The sequence below is a fragment of the Scyliorhinus torazame genome, chromosome 8 (assembly GCF_047496885.1).
Source record: "Scyliorhinus torazame isolate Kashiwa2021f chromosome 8, sScyTor2.1, whole genome shotgun sequence".
Classification (NCBI taxonomy): Eukaryota; Metazoa; Chordata; class Chondrichthyes; order Carcharhiniformes; family Scyliorhinidae; genus Scyliorhinus; species Scyliorhinus torazame.
Genome location: NC_092714.1, coordinates 108,703,477 through 108,725,000, shown reverse-complemented (window position 1 = coordinate 108,725,000; position 21,524 = coordinate 108,703,477). Strand labels below are relative to the sequence as shown.

At 45.7% G+C, this 21,524-nt stretch overlaps 1 protein-coding gene across 1 annotated transcript in view; it reads left to right on the top strand.

Moving 5' to 3' along the window:
- LOC140428030 (superoxide dismutase [Cu-Zn]-like) overlaps positions 1–21,524 on the top strand; it is a 218,140-nt gene that overhangs the window by 101,187 nt on the left and 95,429 nt on the right. Inside the window, exon 3 of the mRNA XM_072514001.1 lies at positions 10,591–10,660. Within this exon, the coding sequence (XP_072370102.1) occupies positions 10,591–10,660 (70 nt within the window). The remainder of the gene's footprint in view (positions 1–10,590; positions 10,661–21,524) is intronic.

Genomic DNA, 21,524 nt, shown 5'->3' with positions numbered 1-21,524 from the left:
GCTTCCATCCTAGCTCCCTGAAAGCCTGCCTGACATCCTTGTCCCCTTTCCTATCTATGTCGTTAGTGCCAATGTGGACCACGACTTAGGGCTACTCCCCCTCCCCCTTAAGGACCCGGAAAACACGATCCGAGACATCACGTACCCTTGCACCTGGGAGGCAACATACCAAACGTGAGTCTCTCTCGCTCCCTCAAAATCTCCTATCTGTGCCCCTGACTATCGAGTCCCCAATTACTAATGCTCTGCTCCTCTCCCCCCTTCCCTTCTGAGCAACAGGGACAGACTCCGTGCCAGAGGCCCGTACCCCATGGCTTACCCCTGGTAAGTCGTCCCCCCCACAAGTATCCAAAGCGGTATACTTGTTTCTCAGGGGAACGACCGCAGGGGATCCCTGCACTGACTGCTTCTTCCCAGTCCCTCTTACAGTTACCCATCTATCTCCAATCTTTGGTGTAACTAATTCCCTGAAGCTGCTATCTATGACCCCCTCTGCCTCCCGAATGATCCGAAGTTCTTCCAACTCCAGCTCCAGTTCCCTAACTCGGTCTTGGAGGAGCTGGAGATGGCTGCACTTCCTGCAGGTAAAATCAGCAGGGACACTAACGGCATCCCTCACCTTAAACGTCCTGCAGGAGGAACATTGCACTCCCTTCCCTGCCATCCCTCTAACTTTCAACCAAAATCAGGCTAACAAATAAAAAAATGTTTTAAATAATAATAATATAATATGGTACTTACCTCACACCAATGGGTTTTATTATTAGGTTAGGGGAGGAAGGCGGGTGGGAGACACTACACGTGTAGTGTCTCGGGTTTCCTCTCCACCAGAATTTATTGGTGAGGGGAGGGGGGTGAAACCTTCCCAGAAGTCTGCGGGTCGAACTTCCGGTTCCCGCCTTAAAAAAAAAAATTTTTTTTTAAATACAACAGCAAAGAGGAACAGAAACGGGACCAGGTAAGTGTTTCAAACCTAAATACTCACCCACCGGCAGCCCCTGCACTCTGCTCCTGCCGAAACTCCAAGTGCTGCTCCTGCAAGGTAAGTTATTTTAAACCTAAATACTCACCTACCGGCAGACTCTGCACTCCACTCCCGCCGAAACTCCAAGTGCTGCTCCTGCAAGGTAAGTTATTTTAAACTTAAATACTCACCCACCGGCAGCCTCTGCACTCCGCTCCCGCCGAAACTCCAAGTGCTGCTCCTGCAAGGTAAGTTATTTTAAACTGAAATACTCACCCACCGGCAGCCTCTGCACTCCGCTCCCGCCGAAACTCCAAGTGAACCATGTTACCATGTCGACTAGATTATCCTCCTTCCTTTCCAATTCCTCTCCAGCTGTAAATAAGATATCCCTTACACTGGTGACAACACACTTATAGCATACTTGTTCTCGGCTGCAGGAGGTGCTGTCTGTCCACCAAAGTGTAGAATCCTCTCCTTTTTCTCCCTCACTACTGCCCACTGCCAACCTTGGACAGCCTGCTGATCTACACTGCCTTGTTCTGTATTATGGCTGACCTACCCACAGTCTTTCTCCTTGTCCACAAGTAGCCAGGGCAATATATCTGTTTAGCAGGATCAGAGTCTGAGGGTACTCCTTTTTAATCTCGCCTAAGTCCTGCTCCCCATCAGTAATATGCTCCCTTTTCTGAACATCAATTTCTTCTGCGGTGTATGTTCTGAATAAAATTATCCAGAAATTCCCCCCCTTCCCCATATGTTTTGGAGTGTCGCTAACTATTACTCCAACTCAAGGACTCTGAACTGGAGGGAGAACAAGCATATTTCTTTGATTTACTAAATTTTAATGACATCTGTTTTTCTTGGCTATGTTTTGTTGACGTTTTTAAAAGGATCAACTTTAATGGCTTACACCTGTGTGACACAGATTTGGACTTCTAACACCAATGAGACAGATGAAAAGAAAGACCCAAATAGACAGAAAAGGTGGATAGTTTCATTCTTTATTACAATTTGATTTTTTAATATTTTAAAGAAAGCCTATTCAAGGTAGGAACAGATAGGAAAGCAAGTAACAGGTGAAGGGAAAGTATTTGCGGGTCCAGGGGACTCTGCAACTAGCCCATGGCTTATGAGGCAATGGTGATTGGAAGATTGAGGTTAGGAGCAAGGAGGACGGGATGGTAGTAGCAGTCGAAAGGGTAGTTCAGAGGAGTAGGTGGGATAGTGAGAGAAATAAGGCATTGTTGGAAGGAAAAAGGAACCTGAAGAGATGTGATGAGAAAATGAGGCAGTTGGGTTGAAACCATGAGTATTGAAGAAGGGCACAGGAAGGAAGCAAATGATGGTCATATTTCCGTGCAAACTTCACCTGAAATGTAATCAGCAGCTGTTGGTGGCTCTTTTGGCTACCAGAGTGCAGCACATTGCCACCCCTCCTAAAGAAAAAAACGAGTAACAGACAAAGAAACTGCAGAAAAAGCCAGAGATAATAGAATTGTGAAATCAATAGGGATATGTGAGGTAATGGTCATGTTCTTCAGTTGCTGTTTAATGCCACAGGATATCAACTAGTGACATTTTAATATTGTACATCTGTGTGGCTCCTTGCCTTGTTTTTGTCATTTTTGTGTCAACCCTCTTCCATCATAAATTTGTGTGTCTGCTGGTGAAGGGTGCTGTTGGAGATGGGATGGAGGGAGGGGATTTTAATACTCAAATGGGTGGCTTTGGTTTGGTAGGATATTAAAATGTTGAATCTGAATCTAGATCACAACCTGTTTTCTTTTGGTTCAAACAAGGGCAGGCAACCAACCCCTTCCCAGCAGGCAAGTTGGCAATTTAAATATTATAATTAGTCTGCTCGCCTCACATTTAACCACAATTTTGAACTGAAACCCTGGTTAGCTCAGATTTCAGGTCCCAGGTAGCTAAAAGTTCCTGAGGATTGTTGCATTCAGTAGATAAGTGTCTACCCAATTACCTGCTGGATCCAGTTTATCTGCCTCACCAACCCCTTGACAATTGGCATCTCCTCACCATCACCTCTTCAGCTTGTTTCTACCATGTGGCCTTCAAACCCCTCCACTGCCTGATCCAACTTTCCTCTTCATTACATAAGTCTCTTGATCCACCCTCAGTACCTTGCCTCTTCTCGGTTCCTTGTGAGGATTCCGATTACACCTCTGCCTCAACCCTTCTGATCACCCTGAAGACTTGTCTCCAATCTCCCCTACCTTTCCAGTCATTTTTTCTCTGCTCCCCAGTTATGGCCTAGTCTTAAAGGCTTACTTCCTCACCTGACAGCCAATAAGTCTAGTTGGCCGAGATACTAAAAAATGTAAATCATTCTCTGCCATGAAATTCAGCCCTTGTGTCACAGAGCTGATATGCAGCCACATATTTCTAATGAAACTGTCCACATAAGTTTCTCAGAATGTAAATACAAGTCCCTGCCAGTAGTATTATAATAACGGCTCAGATTTTCATGGAGTAGTGGAGGTTCTGTGTTTCATCCAAAATAGCATCATACCCTGCATCCAGGAGTCCTGTTTCCATTTGCAATATCCTACCTTCATTGGTGGGGAAAGGGGACAGCTGGCATCGGGGCTATAAGGAACCATGGGTCTGAGTGGGGGTTGGGTCGTGTATTGGCATAAATTGACATTAATTTGTCATGGGGACCAGTAGCATGGAAATAAGTGGAATATAGGTTGACATGGTGAGTATGAATCCATTTGGGTGGGTTCAGGGCACCATGAGTTGGCATGAATGGGGCACGAAGTAGGTGAGGGGATTGAAGGCTCAAGGACTTAATATGCAGCCACACAACTGGGACTAAGTCCCAGGTCACCAAGGCGGGCCTTTTAACGGACCTGATACAGTAAACGCCTCCCTTCCCCCATCCTTCCAGAATGAAGATCCAATTATTCAAGATCCTTTTTCCAAACAGGTATAGCAAGACAGGAAATTTCCCCATTTCTACATGTAAGTTTCGAGAGAGAAATTCCAGGCGAATGTATAAGTTTTGCATTTTCTACTTGGTACTGCAGAGAAAGGCCCTTTTCCAACTGACGTGACCTTGCTTCCACTACCATAAGTTATGATATCGAACTATAAATATTAAATCAAATTACAATTGAAAATAAGAACAGAATGGTTAACTTAAAATGGTTACTGAATTGCATTTGTGCACCCTTGTCCGATTATTCGGACAAGGGGCTGGTTTAGCACACTGGGCTAAATCGCTGGCTTTGAAAGCAGACCAAGGCATGCCAGCAGCACAGTTCAATTCCCGTACCAGCCTCCCCGAACAGGCGCGGAAAATGGCGACTAGGGGCTTTTCACAGTAACTTCATTTGAAGCCTACTTGTGACAATAAGCAGTTTTCATTTTCATTTTTCATTATTCTTCACACGCAATCCTGCTTCACCAAAAAGTTATTTTCGTTTGACTGTATACAATACCATAGGAGATCGTCCAGTTATATCAAAATAAAGTAAGATTGCATGACTCTCAAATGGGGACTGAAATGTATCTGGTTCAGTTACATCTCACCCTCCAATCTTGTTTCGCCGGAAGACTGGTGATTTAGACTTTCCTCTGTGTGCCATTTTATGACATTTATGTGTTTAATATATTCCCAAAGAATGTGACATTGCTCCTTTCAAGTTTAAGTTGACTGCTTTAGAAATGTGTATCTCTATTGGCAGGAAAATAAAATGTCAGTTACTGATTACATACCTCTTTTTAACTTTCATTACCGGCCTCACCGGACTGTGCCATACAACCTGAAGGCTTCTCAATTCACCGGGCGGACCCCACGGCATCATCAGGCAAAGCGTAGGGTGGAGGGGTTTGCCTCCTCATCAACTCCTGGTGCTTGGATGTGGCGACTCTGGCGACCTACTGCTCCCCAGACCTGGAATACTTGACCGTGAAGTGCCACCCATATTATCTTCCACGTGAGTTCACTTCAGCCATTATCACAGCGGTCTACATCCCACCCCAGGCAGCAGTGAGGAAGGCGCTGGACGAACTATACACAGTAATAAACAACTACGAAACAGAACACCCGGAGGCCTTGTTCATCGTGGCCGGAGACTTCAACAATGCCAACCTCAAGAGTGTACTGCCAAAATTCCACCAGCACATCTCCTGTCCCACCAGGGGCGACAACACTCTTGACCACTGCTACTCAAAAATCAAGGGCGCCTACCGTTCCATCCCCCGACCGCACTTTGGTAAATCAGACCATAAGACGGTGCTCCTTCTCCCGGCGTACAAGCAGAAACTCAAGCGGGAGAATCCAGCTAAGAAGGTTGTGCAGTGCTGGTCCGAGGAGACAGAAGAGCTCTTACGTGACTGCTTAGAGACAGTGGACTGGTCCATATTTAAGAACTCAGCGACCAACTTAAATGAGTATGCCACCACCGTCACAGACTTCATCAGCAAATGTGTGGACGACTGCGTGCCAAAGAAAGCAGTACGTGCGCACCCCAACCGGAAACCATGGCTCAATCGCGAGATTGACTCCCTACTGAAGGACAGATCTGAGGCGTTCAAGGCAGACGACCCTGACCTATACAAGAAATCCAGGTACGACCTCCGCAAAGCCATCCGGAATGCCAAGAGAGAATATCAAACCAAGCTAGAGTCACAGACAGACTCTCGGCGGTTGTGGCAAGGACTAAACAACATAACGGGCTACAAAGCAAAGCCAAACAGTATCTCTGGCAGCAGCGCACCCCTCCCCGATGAACTCAATGCATTCTATGCTCGGTTCGAGCAGGTAACCAACAATCCGCTGTTGAGTGCCCCAGCAGCCCATAATTCACCCATACCCACCATCACAGCTTCCGAAGTCAGATTGGCCTTCCTGAAAGTGAACCCTCGGAAGGCGACGGGCCCAGCCGGGATCCCTGGTCGTGCACTCAGAGCCTGCGCGGACCAGCTGGCAGAGGTATTCACGGACATCTTTAACCCGTCCCTACTCCACTCCGAGGTCCCCACCTGCTTCAAGAAGACCACCATCATACCGGTGCCAAAGAAGAACCAGGCAACGTGCCCCAATGACTACCGACCAGTGGCCCTGACTTCAGTCGTAAGGAAGTGCTTCGAGAGGTTGATCGTGAAGCGCATCACCTCCATCAGAACGCCTTGATCCACTGCAATTCGCATACTGCTGCAACCGGTCCACATCAGACACCAGTTCCCTGGCCCTACACTCATCCCTAGAGCATCTCGAAAACAAGGACTCCTACATTAGACTCCTATTTATTGACTACAGCTCCTCCTTCAACACCATAATCCCAGCCAAGCTCATATCAAAGCTCCAAAACCTAGGACTTGGCTCCCAACTCTGCAACTGGATCCTCGATTTTCTGACCAACAGACCACAATCAGTAAGAATGAACAACAACACCTCCTCCACAATAGTCCTCAACACCGGCGCCCCGCAAGGCTGCGTACTTATCCCCCTACTCTACTCGCTGTACACACACGACTGCGTGGCAAAACTTGGTTCCAACTCCATCTACAAGTTTGCTGACGATACGACCATAGTGGGCCGGATCTTGAATAACGATGAATCCGAATACAGGAGTGAGATAGAGAACCTAGTGGAGTGGTGTAGTGACAACAATCTCTCCCTCAATGCCAGCAAAACTAAAGAGCTGGTAATTGACTTCAGGAAGCAAAGTACTGTACACACCCCTGTCAGCATCAACGGGGTCGAGGTGGAGATGGTTAGCAGTTTAAAATTCCTAGGGGTGCACATCTCCAAAAATCTGTCCTGGTCCACCCACGTCGACGCTACCACCAAGAAAGCACAACAGCGCCTATACTTCCTCAGGAAACTAAGGAAATTCGGCATGTCCACATTGACTCTTACCAACTTTTACAGATGCACCATAGAAAGCATCCTATCAGGCTGCATCACAGCCTGGTATGGCAACTGCTCGGCCCAGGACCGCAAGAAACTTCAGAGAGTCGTGAACACCGCCCAGTCCATCACACGAACCTGCCTCCCATCCATTGACTCCATCTACACCTCCCGCTGCCTGGGGAAAGCGGGCAGTATAATCAAAGATCCCTCCCACCCGGCCTACTCACTCTTCCAACTTCTTCCATCGGGCAGGAGATACAGAAGTCTGAGAACACGCACGAACAGACTCAAAAACAGCTTCCTCCCCACTGTCACCAGAGTCCTAAATGACCCTCTTATGGACTGATTTCATTAACACTACACCCTGTATGCTTCATCCGATGCCAGTGCTTTTGTAGTTACATTGTATATGTTGTGTTGCCCTATTATGTATTTTCTTTTATTCCCTTTTCTTCTCATGTACTTAATGATCTGTTGAGCTGCTCGCAGAAAAATACTTTTCACTGTACCTCGGTACGCGTGACAATAAACAAATCCAATCCAATCCAATCCATTATATTCTAAACTTTAGAAAGTGGCTTAAGCTGATGAAGACCCTGAGGTAGATTTTGCATTTGTGCAGTAAAATAAAATGGATGATAGTGGGTCAACCATTTTACTTTTCTCCTGATTTTTATTTTGATGGAGTTCACTATCACATTGTTTCATGTGTAAGAACAGCAGACTTCATCGGTGTCTTGTTTCAGGAAGAAGCTTTATAGAACTGACCTCAGATGTCTGCCTCCAGAGGCAGCCTCATGACGTAATCACATAATTATGGAAAGCCACATGTGTCAATCAGACTGGTTACATTTCAAAAATTGAACATCCCCTTTTTCATATTGAACAAATTACACAAACATCTCCCATTTCCTAGCGCCAAAAGACACATTTGCATGCACAATTTTGTGTTATCCAATTTACCCACTCTACACCTACTGTTCTCATGCAGTATCAATTTTTCTTCCTACTAGTCAGTTAGTATACATGATGGTATTTAAATTATGCTGGTTTCCTAATGATGCCTGTGTGCAGTAACGTTGGGTGCACATACGGCTAGATGATGTTTCTTGTCCAGAGAGTGTCATTCCCATAGCACTTGTTGCCTTGGGTGACTGTTGCTTTTGCTACATATCAGTTGTTAGAGGCATGTGGACCTCTGGATTGATGGCAGTTTTGTACTCCATATAGCTGGTGAGATCCCATCTCCCTGACCAGCCAATTTCCGTGAAAGGGCAGCTTTGCTAGTTGAGTATATATGCTTACGGTTGTATGTCTGATTGAGTTTTTTTCAACTCCGGCTTTGAGTTGCTAGCTGTGGAATTGTGGGTCATTCTTTCCTCCTGGTACCTTTTGTGTTGTCTACGAAATTGATTTGTTCCGATCTTACACCGATTCAGTTATTGTGCTTTTTCACCGGTATATACTCAGCTGGAATCCTGTCCTTCAAGTCGTCCAGTTCAACTCTGATATGAACATTTTCCAGTTATTTACCTTCACCTTATGCATTTAATTTTAGTGACGTGGTCTGCAACCATTTGTGGTTTACTTGAATATTGTCCCCCTTCTCTCTGAGATCTGCTATCTCCCTCATTGTGCATTCTTTTGTTTCTCTCTTTAGTTTTTTTTCATAGAATCCCTACAGTGCAAAAGGAGGCCACTCGGCCCATTGAGTCTGTAATGACACTCTGAAAGATTACGCTACCTCAGCCTACTCCCCTGTCCTATCCCCATAACCCCATTTAATCTGCACACCTTTGGACGGTGGGAGGACCAGAGCACCTGGAGGAAACCCATGCAGACACGGGGAGAATGTGCAAGCTTCACACAGACAGTCACTTAAGGCTGGAATTGAACCTGGGTCCCTGGCGCTGTGAGGCAGAAGTGCTAGCCACTGTGCCACCCTTTCTTTGGGGCCTTTTATTGCCCTTTCTCTGTTGGCATGTTCAGAGTTACGAGGCCAAGCTTTAGACTTGCTCCAGCTGAAATGAGCAGCTGTTGGGTCACATCCATGAACTGGAACTTGAGACCCTCTTTCTACCTATTGCATTGGGCTGTTAGACTAATTTGTCCTCTCGTTATGAGCGCATCATGCCATCATGTAGCTTCAATCTTACATTTGAGTACTTAAATTTTCGACCTCCATGTTGAGCCATTTCACACAGATCTGTGAAAGTCATTATGTTGCATGACGCATCTGTCTCTATCTGAAACCTCTTCTTTGTTTAATACTCTCCCTCTGGTCACCATTTGAACAGTCACAAACCTTTTGCTTCATATAGACTTGACTGAACTATCTGTTGTATTGTGTATAATTCATCTCCGAGTCATCTGCTGATATTTCTCCCATGGCCATGTGTATTAGTTTGTTTTGCTCCTTTCTAGCCAAACCCTTGTGCATGAAATGATCCTGTTTCTTGCAGTTACAACAGTGCTTTCCCCATGTTGCCCTCAGCAGCATTTGCAGCCTGCCCGTTGCAATTGCTCCACTCTTTTGGCTTGGATTGTGCCATACATACGCTCTAGTTGAAGTTTTACAACATCTGCATTTTGACACAGGTCTATCGCTTTTTTCAGTCTCCGTTTCTCATCTTTCAGAAGACTTGGTCTCATCGTGGGGTTTCACACCAAAGACTAATCTATCTTTAATCAGATAATCTTTAAGCTGCCTGAATTTACATGATTCTGTCAACTGTGTTACTGCAGTCACATACTGTTCATTGGTCTCATTTTTCACTCTGAACTCTGGTGTTGAATGCATATCATTCATATGTAACATTCACTCCGGTTTCAATATGTGCATTCAAGACGTTCAAAATCTCTGCTGTCTGTTTTCTCTGCTCATCAGATTTAGTGTGGCAGTCCCTCCCCAGCAATGTTAAAAATGTAGCTACTCATTATCTTTTTAGACTTGTTAATTAAGCCTGTTGCAATCTGTTATCCCATTGTAAATGAAAATCTGTCAGTTTTTCCACATATCACCATTTATTTCGACTGAGATGTGAGCGGAGAATATACTGAAGCATTTTTATTCACTCAGTAATTTTCTTGCAATATTTGTTTTCATTCCTTTTGACCTTTCAAGTCGGCTTTTCCTTAGTCCTTTTGTAGTAGTTGTCTGCAGATTATAACATACCTGTGTGCCTTTCCTGGCTGTGTTTTCTCTCTGCAACATTTCATTAGTCTTTTTGATTATTTTATCTACCATGGCATTTTAATGATTTATGGAGCTGGATCCCCATGTCCCTTTGAACCGCCACTCTTTCTAGCTTTTCATTATTTAGAAAATGATCTATCCTTTTTTGGTTCAATTTTGACCTGTATTGAACTTCATTTGCCACTGATTTGGTTATTCACTTAATCGGACAATATTTCTGCAACTTTTTGCTTCCATCTAAAACTTATTAAATGCAATACAGTGGAAAATCTGTTTATGTATCTGGGTTCATGCATAAAAAGCAACTATAATTCAACATACATTTGTGCCCTTTGAAGCCTAATGAAAGACTCAAAATGCATCCATCTGTATCTGAAACTCTAATCCTTGTACCTCTGGGACCACAATCCATTAAAAACAACATGGAAAGTGCTGATGTTCATGGAATTCTGATTTGTTGCAAATATTTCTGACATTACTAGTCCAATAAATAACGTGAACTAGTTTTCCAATGATCTAAAACCAGTTAACTATTTATTTTAGGCTGTGGCAGTACTGGACCTCATTACAACCCTTGTAATGAAACTCATGGAGCACCACAAGACAAAAAGAGGTGAGTTTTACCGAAACAGTAATGTTTCAAATGCTGAATTTTTTTTACTTTGTATTACTCTAATTAATTTGACTACGTTCAACTGGTACTGCTGGTTTAATCTTAAAATGTAGTAATCAATTCAGGAAATTATCTACAAATACCATAAGAAATAGGCATGATGTGGAGATGCCGACGTTGGACTGGGGTGAACACAGGAAGAAGTCTTAGAACACCAGGTTAAAGTCCAACAGGTTTGTTTCGAACCACTAGCTTTCGGAGCACTGCTCCTTCCTCAGGTGAATGAAGAGATAGGTTCCAGAAACATATATATCGACCAAGTCAAAGATGCAAGACTAGCCTTTGCAGATAATTAAGTCTTTTTAGGTCCAGACAGAGCAACTGGCGAGAGGGATAATCACAGATTAAAGAGGTGTTAATTGTCTCAAGCCAGGTCAGTTGGTAGGATTTTGCAAGCCCAGGCCAGATGGTGGGGGGTGAATGTAATCTGACATGAATCCAAGGTCCCGGTTGAGACCGGACTCATGTGTGCGGAACTTGGCTATAAGTTTCTGCTCGGCGATTCTGCGTTGTCGCGTGTCCTGAAGGACGCATACACAAAGAGAAATAGGAGTAGGGGTAGATGATATGGCTGTTTGTGCCTCTTCTGCTATTCTATGTGATGGGTGTGAATTAATCAGAAATTGATTACTTGTAAGACTTAACTGAAAGAGAGATTTTTCAGCCTTCAGATAAACAACATTGCAAGTGATTGTTTGTGTTAAACCTGGATTTAGTAGGTTATAGTCTTAATTTATAGGTGGTTAAGTATGCTACTTTAGGTGTTCTTTAAATCACATTACATTCCACTGTAGGTTTAAAAAAAGCAAATGATTACACTTGGTAAGCTAAATGTGCCTGTTAAGTGATTTGTTCGGAGTTTAAGTGCATTCAGCCAAACAAGCCCCAACACTAGACCTTATTGTTCGCCTATATTTTAATACCAGCAAACCAAATGCAGTATTTCAAAAACTACAAAGTATTACTTGGTGCTAAAATTGTGCTGTCTGAGGAGAGGTAATTAAAATGAAATGCTGGCAGTTAGAAAGAGGGCAGCAAAAACATTGTTCTCGTATAAATGAAGTATTTCCCCAGCAACAATGAATTACTATCGTCATTGATAGATTATTGATTTATTTATTGATGTTTTTAGGTACTGATTGAGTGCATAGCTAAATAGTGAAATTATTCAAAATGCCATAATTGTGAAAAGATAGTCAAATACATTGTTTCAGATAGTGAATCAACCATTGAACTTTAGGATCTTGCCTGGAGAAATTCAGACATTGTTTCAACGAATGTTTCATATAATGAATGGACCATTGTATTTAGTAATAAGAATGTATCAGATAATTAGCTACAGCAAGGTCTATGGCCAGCAGTGGCTGAGAAACCGATTCTCATGAGGTGGCACGCGTAGACACTGAATTATTCCTGCTGAATATCAGTAAATCTTAAGTAATGGCCAATGTTTGATTAATAAAGCATCCTCCAAGTAACAAACATCTATTTGAACAAATCAGGAAGTCTCAGCTGAGAATTAGAAACCAATGAGAGTAAATGAGGGATTAGACTATCGATAAGGATTCCCTTAAAAGTAGGACCTCGTGGTCTAAGTTTCATTGCTGAATTCCTGCCTTCCTGAATTCTCGAATCATCTATTTGTTTGTGATTTCTTTATGCTTTTATGTTTAGTGCTTTTTTTCGCCATGTGTTTGACTCTTGTTTGTATTTTGTTTCTACGTTTTGATTCAGTTCTTATTCAAGTGTATAATTAGCAATAAAGTTGTCTTTTGAACATCTCCAATCAACCGGACAATCAATAAGAGATCTTACGGTAATTAGGCTCAACAAGAAGATAACTAATTGCTGGTGCCTCATTTTGAGAGTTCCTCAGCGACTCCATACTTTCAACTAACGCAGTACCTTTCTAGACTGTCGGAGGAAATTAGTGGTCAAGATTTGATCCACTCTTGTGCTTCGAAGTAGAAAACATTTTTTGCTTTTCAGAAATATGAAAACTTTATTATTGAAAGAATATAAGTTACATAATAGGAGCATTCCATTTGGTCGAACTCAATGTATGGTTTATCCTCCTTGCAAGCTCTGCTTTTTATCCCATGTCCAGCACTTATTGTTACTGCCGATCTCTGAATGCTTGGTACGTTTGACAGCCATGTGGAATACAGGCCTTGTCCAACTATTCACTATGTGGAGATGCCGGCGTTGGACTGGGGTGAGCACAATAAGAAGTCTTACAACACCAGGTTAAAGTCCAACAGGTTTGTTTCGATGTCACTAGCTTTCGGAGCGCTGCTCCTTCCTCAGGTGAATGAAGAGGTCTGTTCCAGAAACACATATATAGACAAATTCAAAGATGCCAAACAATGCTTGGAATGCGAGCATTAGCAGGTGATTAAATCTTTACAGATCCAGAGATGGGGTAACCCCAGGTTAAAGAGGTGTGAATTGTACCAAGCCAGGACAGTTGGTAGGATTTCGCAGGCCCAATGGTGGGGGATGAATGTAATGCAACATGAATCCCAGGCCCTGGTTGAGGCCGCACTCATGTGTGCGGAACTTGGCTATAAGTTTCTGCTCGGCGATTCTGCGTTGTCGCGGGAATAGCAACTATTCACTGACACCTATCAAATGTAAGGAATTTTGTTTCATCGTTGTGGCAATGGACAGAAATGCCCAGACAATAATATACCTAGACTTTCAGATTTCCAGGTAAATATATGATTTGGTTTGTAATTTGTCTTGTGCATCTTAGCCTGAATTGGACACGTAGCTGGCAAAACTGGTTATTATGAGACATTGCCTTTGACCTACATACTGGGTCATAAGGCTTAATTTATTGACACAACTGCTTCCACCAGAAATTCTGGTCCAGTACTGCCTAAGTAAAACCAGATGCGGTAGCACAGTGGTTAGCACTGTTGCTTCACAGCGCCAGGTATAGCCAGTTAAAATGGCTATCTCCCGAGTTAAAATGGCTAACTCTCGATTTAGAATAGCTAACCCCGATTTAAAATGGCGAATGGAAAAGGCTGATGGGAAAATCATCCAACAGGACTAAAACAAGCAGCTACAGGTAAACTATGTATTCACCTCTGGGAAGGTCAGACAAGATCGATACCTGTAGCCATCAGCACAACAAAACACCAGCCATCTGAATACTAATTAGCAATCCCCGGGAACAATGTGCAACAATTTAGACACACAAAGCCAACCCAGACTCTTCGATGCCAACAGGAGCCTACACAAAAGGAGGTGAACGATCACCCCAAGACCGCCCATCGATCAAGGAATCGCTCCAGCATTGGAGAATATCGAACCAAAGTCCAATCACTTGGAACCAGGTACAGGGCCCGCCCCGAAAGGCGGGAAGCCCTTGGGGACTATAAGAATAGAGTCCAAGTTCAAATCGACCCTTCTGCTACCCCTTTTGCACCCTCCTGTGACCCTTCTGCTAGCCTTCTGCAACAGCCGCTCAAATCGTAAGTCTTACTTCAACGCTCGCTACGAGATAGGCGCTCCCAGCTATCGATCTGTACCAGCTTTGAATCCCGCAGGCTCAGAACCCAAACGAAAAGCCATTTGTTTCCCTGACCTGGTGGGCCATTTCCAAGTTACGTATTGGCCTGTTAGTTGTAGGAAGTAGCTTAGACATAGAATTTATGCATGAGTATTGATTACTGTATATAATAAATGTGCGTTGATTTAACTCTGACTAAACGGTGTGTTGGATTATTGATCATTATCGGACTTGAACCACGTGGCGGTATCAGAAAGATACCTGGCGACTCAAGAGCAAAGGTGATAGAACAGAGCAATTAAACTAAGGCTAAAGTTAGCAGCAACATTTGGCGACTCCGCCGGGACCCGATCTAGAAGTGGAAAACCACTCCGGGAGAACCCAAGAATTTGAATTAGAGATCCAATTGGAAACAGAAAACCACAAGTGTTCAAGCAGTTCTGATCAATAGTCATAATTCGGAAGTGTGTGTATGCATGCGTAACTAACAGGGCTATAAGGTAAAACTGATAGATTTTTGTTGCGTCAAAACTGTCGGAAGTTTGTATATCGGAATGTAGCGAAAGCCGTTCCCGTATTTACAGCACCGCCTTAGCTCCCCTGTTCCAAATTTAAAAGAAGCATTTGGATAGGAAAGATGGCAATGCAGGCAATTGCAGCGCCTAATGAACCCTGAGGAATTTGTGGTCGCAGCGACCAGCAGCAGTAGAGTGGGACAATGTCCCATTTGGGAGGAAGAGATCAGGAAATATCTCAAAGGGAAAGGATGGCCCCTTTGGAATGATTTCTGTGATAACGAGGAATCAGGTCCCGGGAGTATAGGACATACTTGGTGGGAGACCCTGAGCGAGATCCACAAAAAGAGCTTAGGGAAAGCTCGCAAGCCGATGGCAATCGTGTCCTGCTTGGCACAATTGCGAGGCACAGAGGAGGTCGTTGGGACTCTCCGGAAAGATGTTGAAGGCATACATCGGATGAGTAAGGTCAATGTAAGCGAGATAGAAAAGGAGAATTTAGACTTGAGAAGGAAATTGGCAGCAAATGATGTAGAGGTGGATGACGCCAAAAGGGCTCACCAGTCTTGTCTGGCGCATTTAAGCAACTTCCAGTCTCAATACGAAAAGGCCTATCAGGACACGCAACGTGCAGTCCTGGTACGAGAGGAGACAGAAAAACAGGTAGAGACATTACAGAGACGGTGTAGTGACCTAAAGGCAGCATTAAGAGCACTCCATACTGCCACCACAGAACAAAGACAAAGGACGTTAGACCACGCAAAGTGCCGGAAGCAAATTGCAGAGCTGCAATCGCTGCTTTCTGTTCAAAAAGGTTTTCAGGAAACCTTTGGGGAAAGTTTAGATCAGGAAGACGGCCCTGATTGGGAAGAGTTAAACGAAACAGCGCAGAGATATGTTCAGGGAACATGTGCGCAGGGAAAGCCACAAAAGAGAAAAGCGCCCCAACCCCCCACACAGCAGATAGTTCAAGCTCCAGTGAACCCTGTAACCACCCACCGCACAGCCACATCGGACGATGCGGAATATCTATATTCCACCCCCTTAACAGTGACCCAATTACGGGACGCGTGCGAGAAGATCACACTGTTCCTCCCCACCTCAGACCCCCACCATTTCTTTGCCACAGTTAGACATCAGGCGACCATGAACGGCCTGGATGAGCGAGAGCATGTAAAGCTCACAGTTTTAAGTTTAGATCCGTCGGTAGCAGCAGCCCTTCCCGACCCACAGAATGTAGGAGGAGGCACCCTTGCAGAAATGCATACCGCGATCTTGGATACGATCAGGTGTAACCGGGGTGACTCCGTAGGTGGCCTCAACAAATGTAGGCAGAAGAAATCTGAGCACCCCACAGCGTTTGCTGGATGCCTGTGGATCCACTTTGCAGCAGTCTTTGGAGACTTAGACCGTGCCCATTTGTCCCCAGACAACATGGCCAAATAGACCCGCACCCTTATCTCCCATGGCACAGAAACAGGATAGAAAGCTTGTACGAGTTATGATCCCTCAGAGGAGGCCCATAACGAGAAGTGGGTAGTGAAAAGATTGTCCTGTGCTTGGGAGCAATCTGTTCAAAGTAAACCCACAGTTAAGGATAGCAAGGAAAAGCAGGCCGCCGCAGAAATGCAGGCAGTAAAGACAACACACCAGAACCCCGCATGGGTGAATGAGGGAAAGAACAGCCCCCACCCAAGTCACAGGAGTGTTACAACTACGGACAGTTGGGACACTTCGCAAAAGAGTGCAATGCCCCTTAAAAGCCACAGAGAGCTCAGCAGACGGGCACTCTGATTAAGAAAAAGACAGAGCCCATTCATAGCGTTAGTGCCCGTTCGGATCAGACGGACTTGACAGGAACGGACTGACGGTGTACGGGCTCCCCCAGTTGGGTCTGTGACACCCTTTGGGATAGGTCAGGACGGCCGGTAATTGCAGCAAAAATTTGGGGACAACCCATCGAATTTCTCTGGGACACAGGAGGGTCCCGCACCACAATAAATTCCTCCACCATGTTCCAAAAAGACACGTGGCCCACTACAGCCACTATCGCCCTCAGCGGCTTTACTGGCCACTCACAGCAGGGATACATCACAGCCCCTGTACCCATTCAAATTGGTAACATTACCACCAAGCACCCCGTGGTTTTAGTTGACCTGCCCTACACAGCAGAACACATTCTGGGAATTGATTTCATGAATTCCCACAATTTATAATTTGATCCAGTCAACCAGTGTGTCTGGAAGATGGCAAAATCCGCAAGAGCCCCCGCAACGCTCGACATAGGAGAATACATGAACAAAGTTAGCGTCGTAGGCAAATTTTGGTTCAACCCGACCATGCTTAGTACGGACAAGCAGATTAGGGCAGTTCTGCAAAAGAACAGGGCAGCATTCGCGACCCACAAGCACGACTGTGGACGGATGACTGTCTCCGTACAAATAACAGCACCTGACCCTAGACCCCCAAAACAGTACGGATTTCCCCAAGAGGCAGAGGGAGAAATCTCAAAAGTAATAGAGAGCTTATTAGAGCAGGGCGTACTTAGATCAGTAGCCTCCACTAATAATGCCCCGATTTGGCCAATGAGAAAGCCCGATGGATCATGGCGACTGACCATCGATTACCGGGAACTCAACAAAGTCACCCCCGCAGCAGCCCCAACCATAGCAACAAGCCCCGAGACCATGCTCAAGCAGGGACTCAATTCCCGATTCTTTACGGTTTTGGACGTCAGTAATGGATTCTGGTCCATTCCATTGGCAAAGGCGTGCCAGTACAAATTTGCCTTCACCTTTAAAGCACAGCAGTACACGTGGACATGCCTGCCAGAAGGATTCCACAACTCCCCCCTCCATTTTCCACCGACAGCTGGCAAATGGTTTAGCCAAATTATCTCGCCCCGAATGTCTGGTACAGTATGTAGATGACCTTCTACTGCAGACAGACACCAAGGAAGAGCACATTGAGCTTCTGCCCGAACTCCTGGAACTATTACATTCAATTGGTTGTGAAGTCAACCCCAAAAAGGCCCAGATTTTGGAAGAAAAAGTGATATATTTGGGAACAATTATCACGCACGGTAAACATGAGATTGAGCACAAAAGGATTCACTCGATTGCTAAATTGTCCCTTCCCCAGAACGTTTCAGCCCTCCGGTCATTTTTAGGACTGGTTGGCTACAGCCGAAACCACATTGACGGTTTCGCCAGCAAGGCAGCACCTCTCTCAGACCTCCTAAAGAAAGGAGCCCCCTGGGAATGGCTTCCACAGCATACGGATGCTGTGGACTCTTTAAAACGGGCACTCATAGCAGCCCCTGCACTACAAGTTCCAGACCCGCTTTCCCCTTACGCAATCGAGGTAGCGACCACAGACCGCACCCTTTCAGCCGTGCTCCTCCAGGAACGGCACGACCAGTTAAGGCCCGTAGCTTACGCCTCCAGACTCTTAGATGCTGTGGAGCAGGGATTTTCAGCCTGTGAGAGGCACCTGCTCGCAGTTTTCTGGGCAGTCCAGTACCTTTCGTATATTACCGGACTGAATTCCATCACAATTCTCACAGAACACACCCCCACCCAACTTTTACTGGACGGATGACTCCAGGACGGTACCGTCAGTCAAATAAGAGCAGCTAGATGGACCCTTCTTTTGCAGGGATGGGACATCACTGAAAAGGACAAAGACACACACCTATTTAGCCGACAATTTACAGTACCCCGGAACCCCCCCATGCATGTGAGATTATCTCTCCACACCACAACACAGGCCCGTTTATCTCTAAAACACCCCCCAGAAAGATAGATAGTTCAACTCCGAGCCCCCAGCACACGGACACGTGTGAACCCATAAAGATCTATGTGAATGGATCTTCCACACTCTTGGATGGGCAGCGCATAACAGGTTGCGGTATATATGTCAGGGACGCGCCCTCGAGGAAATATCGTTAAAACTACCCGGACACTTAGGCGCGCAGGCAGCAGAGCTTGCGGCCATCGCATATATAGTTGAACACCCAGATTCCTTCCCCAGCCCAGCAGACATATACTTGGACAGCCTCTATGTCTGTAACAGCCGTACGGAATTTCTGCCCCTGTGGGAAGCAAGAGAATTTGTTTCCGCAGATGGAAAACCCCTCTCCTCAGCCCCATTGCTCCGTCATATTTTAGAAAAATCCCAGAACAGGACTTTTGGGATCATCAAAGTCCGCATCGTTCCCCCCCCCCCCCCGGAAATGTAAAAGCCGACGCACTGGCTAAAGCAGGTTCCAGACATGGGTATTTTTGGACACCTCCCGAAAGCGTCCCAGTGAATGCAGTTCAGGTCTCGCAGACAAAGATCGAGGATCTAGTGGAGGCCCAGAAGCAGGACACCAATCTCAAGGAGATTTGAAAGGGAAACTATCCAGCTCCCTATGAGAGATTTCGAAATACACTGACCACACATGACGGTGTGGTGTTAAAAGACACCCTTTATGTTGTTCCTGAACAGGACAGGAATCAATTGATTTGTTTGTTCCATGACGGTCATGGACATCAGGGAATCGATCCCACTACAGCCCATCTCAAGCAGCTTTGTTGGTGGCCGAATTTAAAGGAAGATGTAAACAATTACATAGAGAATTGTCTTATCTGTGCGCAGAATAATCCGGACAGATATGCCAAAAAGGCCCAACTCAGCCACACCCGACCCGTTAAAGGCCCCTGGACTAACCTCCAGATTGATTTTATAGGTCCATTGCCCCCTTGCAGGAATGGCTATAAATATGTACTTGTGGTCATAGACACATTTACAAAATGGGTGGAAGCATTCCCAGCCCGCACAAACACTGCAAAAACCACAGCCAAGGTTTTGACCCACCACATCTTTACAAGATGGGGACTCCCCCGCAGCATTGAATCAGACCAAGGTTCCCATTTTACGGGACGTGTCATGCACAACGTCCTCACGATATTTGGCATCACTCAAAAATTCCACATAGCATACCACCCACAGTCGAGTGGTATCGTGGAGCGCATGAATCGGACCCTAAAATCCACCCTCAGAAAAATGGCCCAGCAGAACAACACCACTTGGGACTCAGTCCTCCCTTTTGCACTGATGTTTTTGCGTAATACTATTTCTACTTCCACAGGTTACACCCCACACACTCTCATGACCGGATGCCCCATGAAAGGCACAGAATATTTGTTAGGTTTGGACTTGATCAGCCCCGAAGTGAAGGCCCTCACACACGAGAAAGCCGTGGAGCAATTAGTTGACAATGTTAAAACAGCTCCGCTAGCAGCCGCAGTAAAATTGGGCACCAGAAAGAAACAGAGCAAGGCTTGTTTCGACAAAACAGTGCATGCGACTGAGTATAGTATCGAACAGCAAGTGGTGCTGTCTGTATATAACCCCAGCACATTCCTGTCACCAAAACACTCGGGTCTGTATTCCATTGCGGATAAAGTAAGCCCTTCCGTTTATAAAATCAAGTACCCCAATGGTAAGACTGCGTGGTTTCATATAAACCAGCTGAAGGCATATGGGACACAGTCGAACCACGCACACCACGTCATGCACGACGCAGCACACCACACCCCGCCCACAGCCAACGTAACCCTACCAACCCCCACCACGTCCAGCCCGGCCACGGACTCGACCTCGACTCCACCCCCGAAATATACACTCCGCCCCGGAACGCCCACAGACTGCAGCAGCAGAGACAGCGACTGTGACTCGGACGATAGCCACAGCACGCCTCCCTACTATACCCATGCAACAGGACCCACACCCAGCGACTCCGACTACGATCCAAGTGATCCCTTCATGATCACTTTCCTGAACAAACCCCACCACCGGCCACCGAATCACACTGACGACCCCGATATTGTCCCCACACAACTAGACACCAATTACTGGCACCGTGACAACTCATACCGACTCGTCTGCAACGACGAGAGCAACCCCAACTCACACCATGCAGCCCTTTCAGCCCTAATCCACTCCAGAGTTTGGACCCGGGAGAAGAGGGCGACCTTGGGTCTGACTCCCAAACCGAGAACCCCTTTGCGACCCTGTTCGCAACCGAGAACGGAGGTGTCCAGATGATGTTTTAAAAGGAACCGCTTGTGAGAAGTGTTGTCCTTTCTGATGGAACCTGTAGAATGTTTTATGTTGTTTGTTAAATGTTGTATGTCCGACAGGAGAATTTTTTTTTTCTCACTGCCCCACGCCAATTCGGCCGAAACCTCTGAGGACTTGCCTACAGAGACTCACCAGTTCAGCAGGAACCTCTGAGAGCTTGTCTGCAGAGACTGGTTACGGAACCAGACGCCCGTTCGTAACTGCCCTTCTGGTTCGAAGGATAGAACCACTACGGCAGCCCCACCACGATGACTACATTTTTGCCCGTTCTTGTCGGTTGCTCAGGTAGTGGAGAAACGGCTTGTGACCCGCCCTGCCTGGGAACCCCCCCGCTGGTCAACTACGCTCGGGTAGGAGAGACACGGCATTGGTAGCCGTTCTACCCGGGGACTCCATCCTACTCTTACCTGTCGCGGCCCATACGCACCTCATTTTGGCATTTTTTTCAGTTCAAAAAGTTTTGTTTGTTTAGGTAACCTTTAGGTTGCCGGCCATCTGCTATTTACATCCTGGAACATTTGGATGCTACATGAGCACTGGTTCATTATTGGGAAGTGTGCCGTGTCGTAAAATTTGTTTTCGAAGAAAAGAAATGAGGGAGTCACACACAGTGACCGATTATAAAGGGAGTAATTGGCAC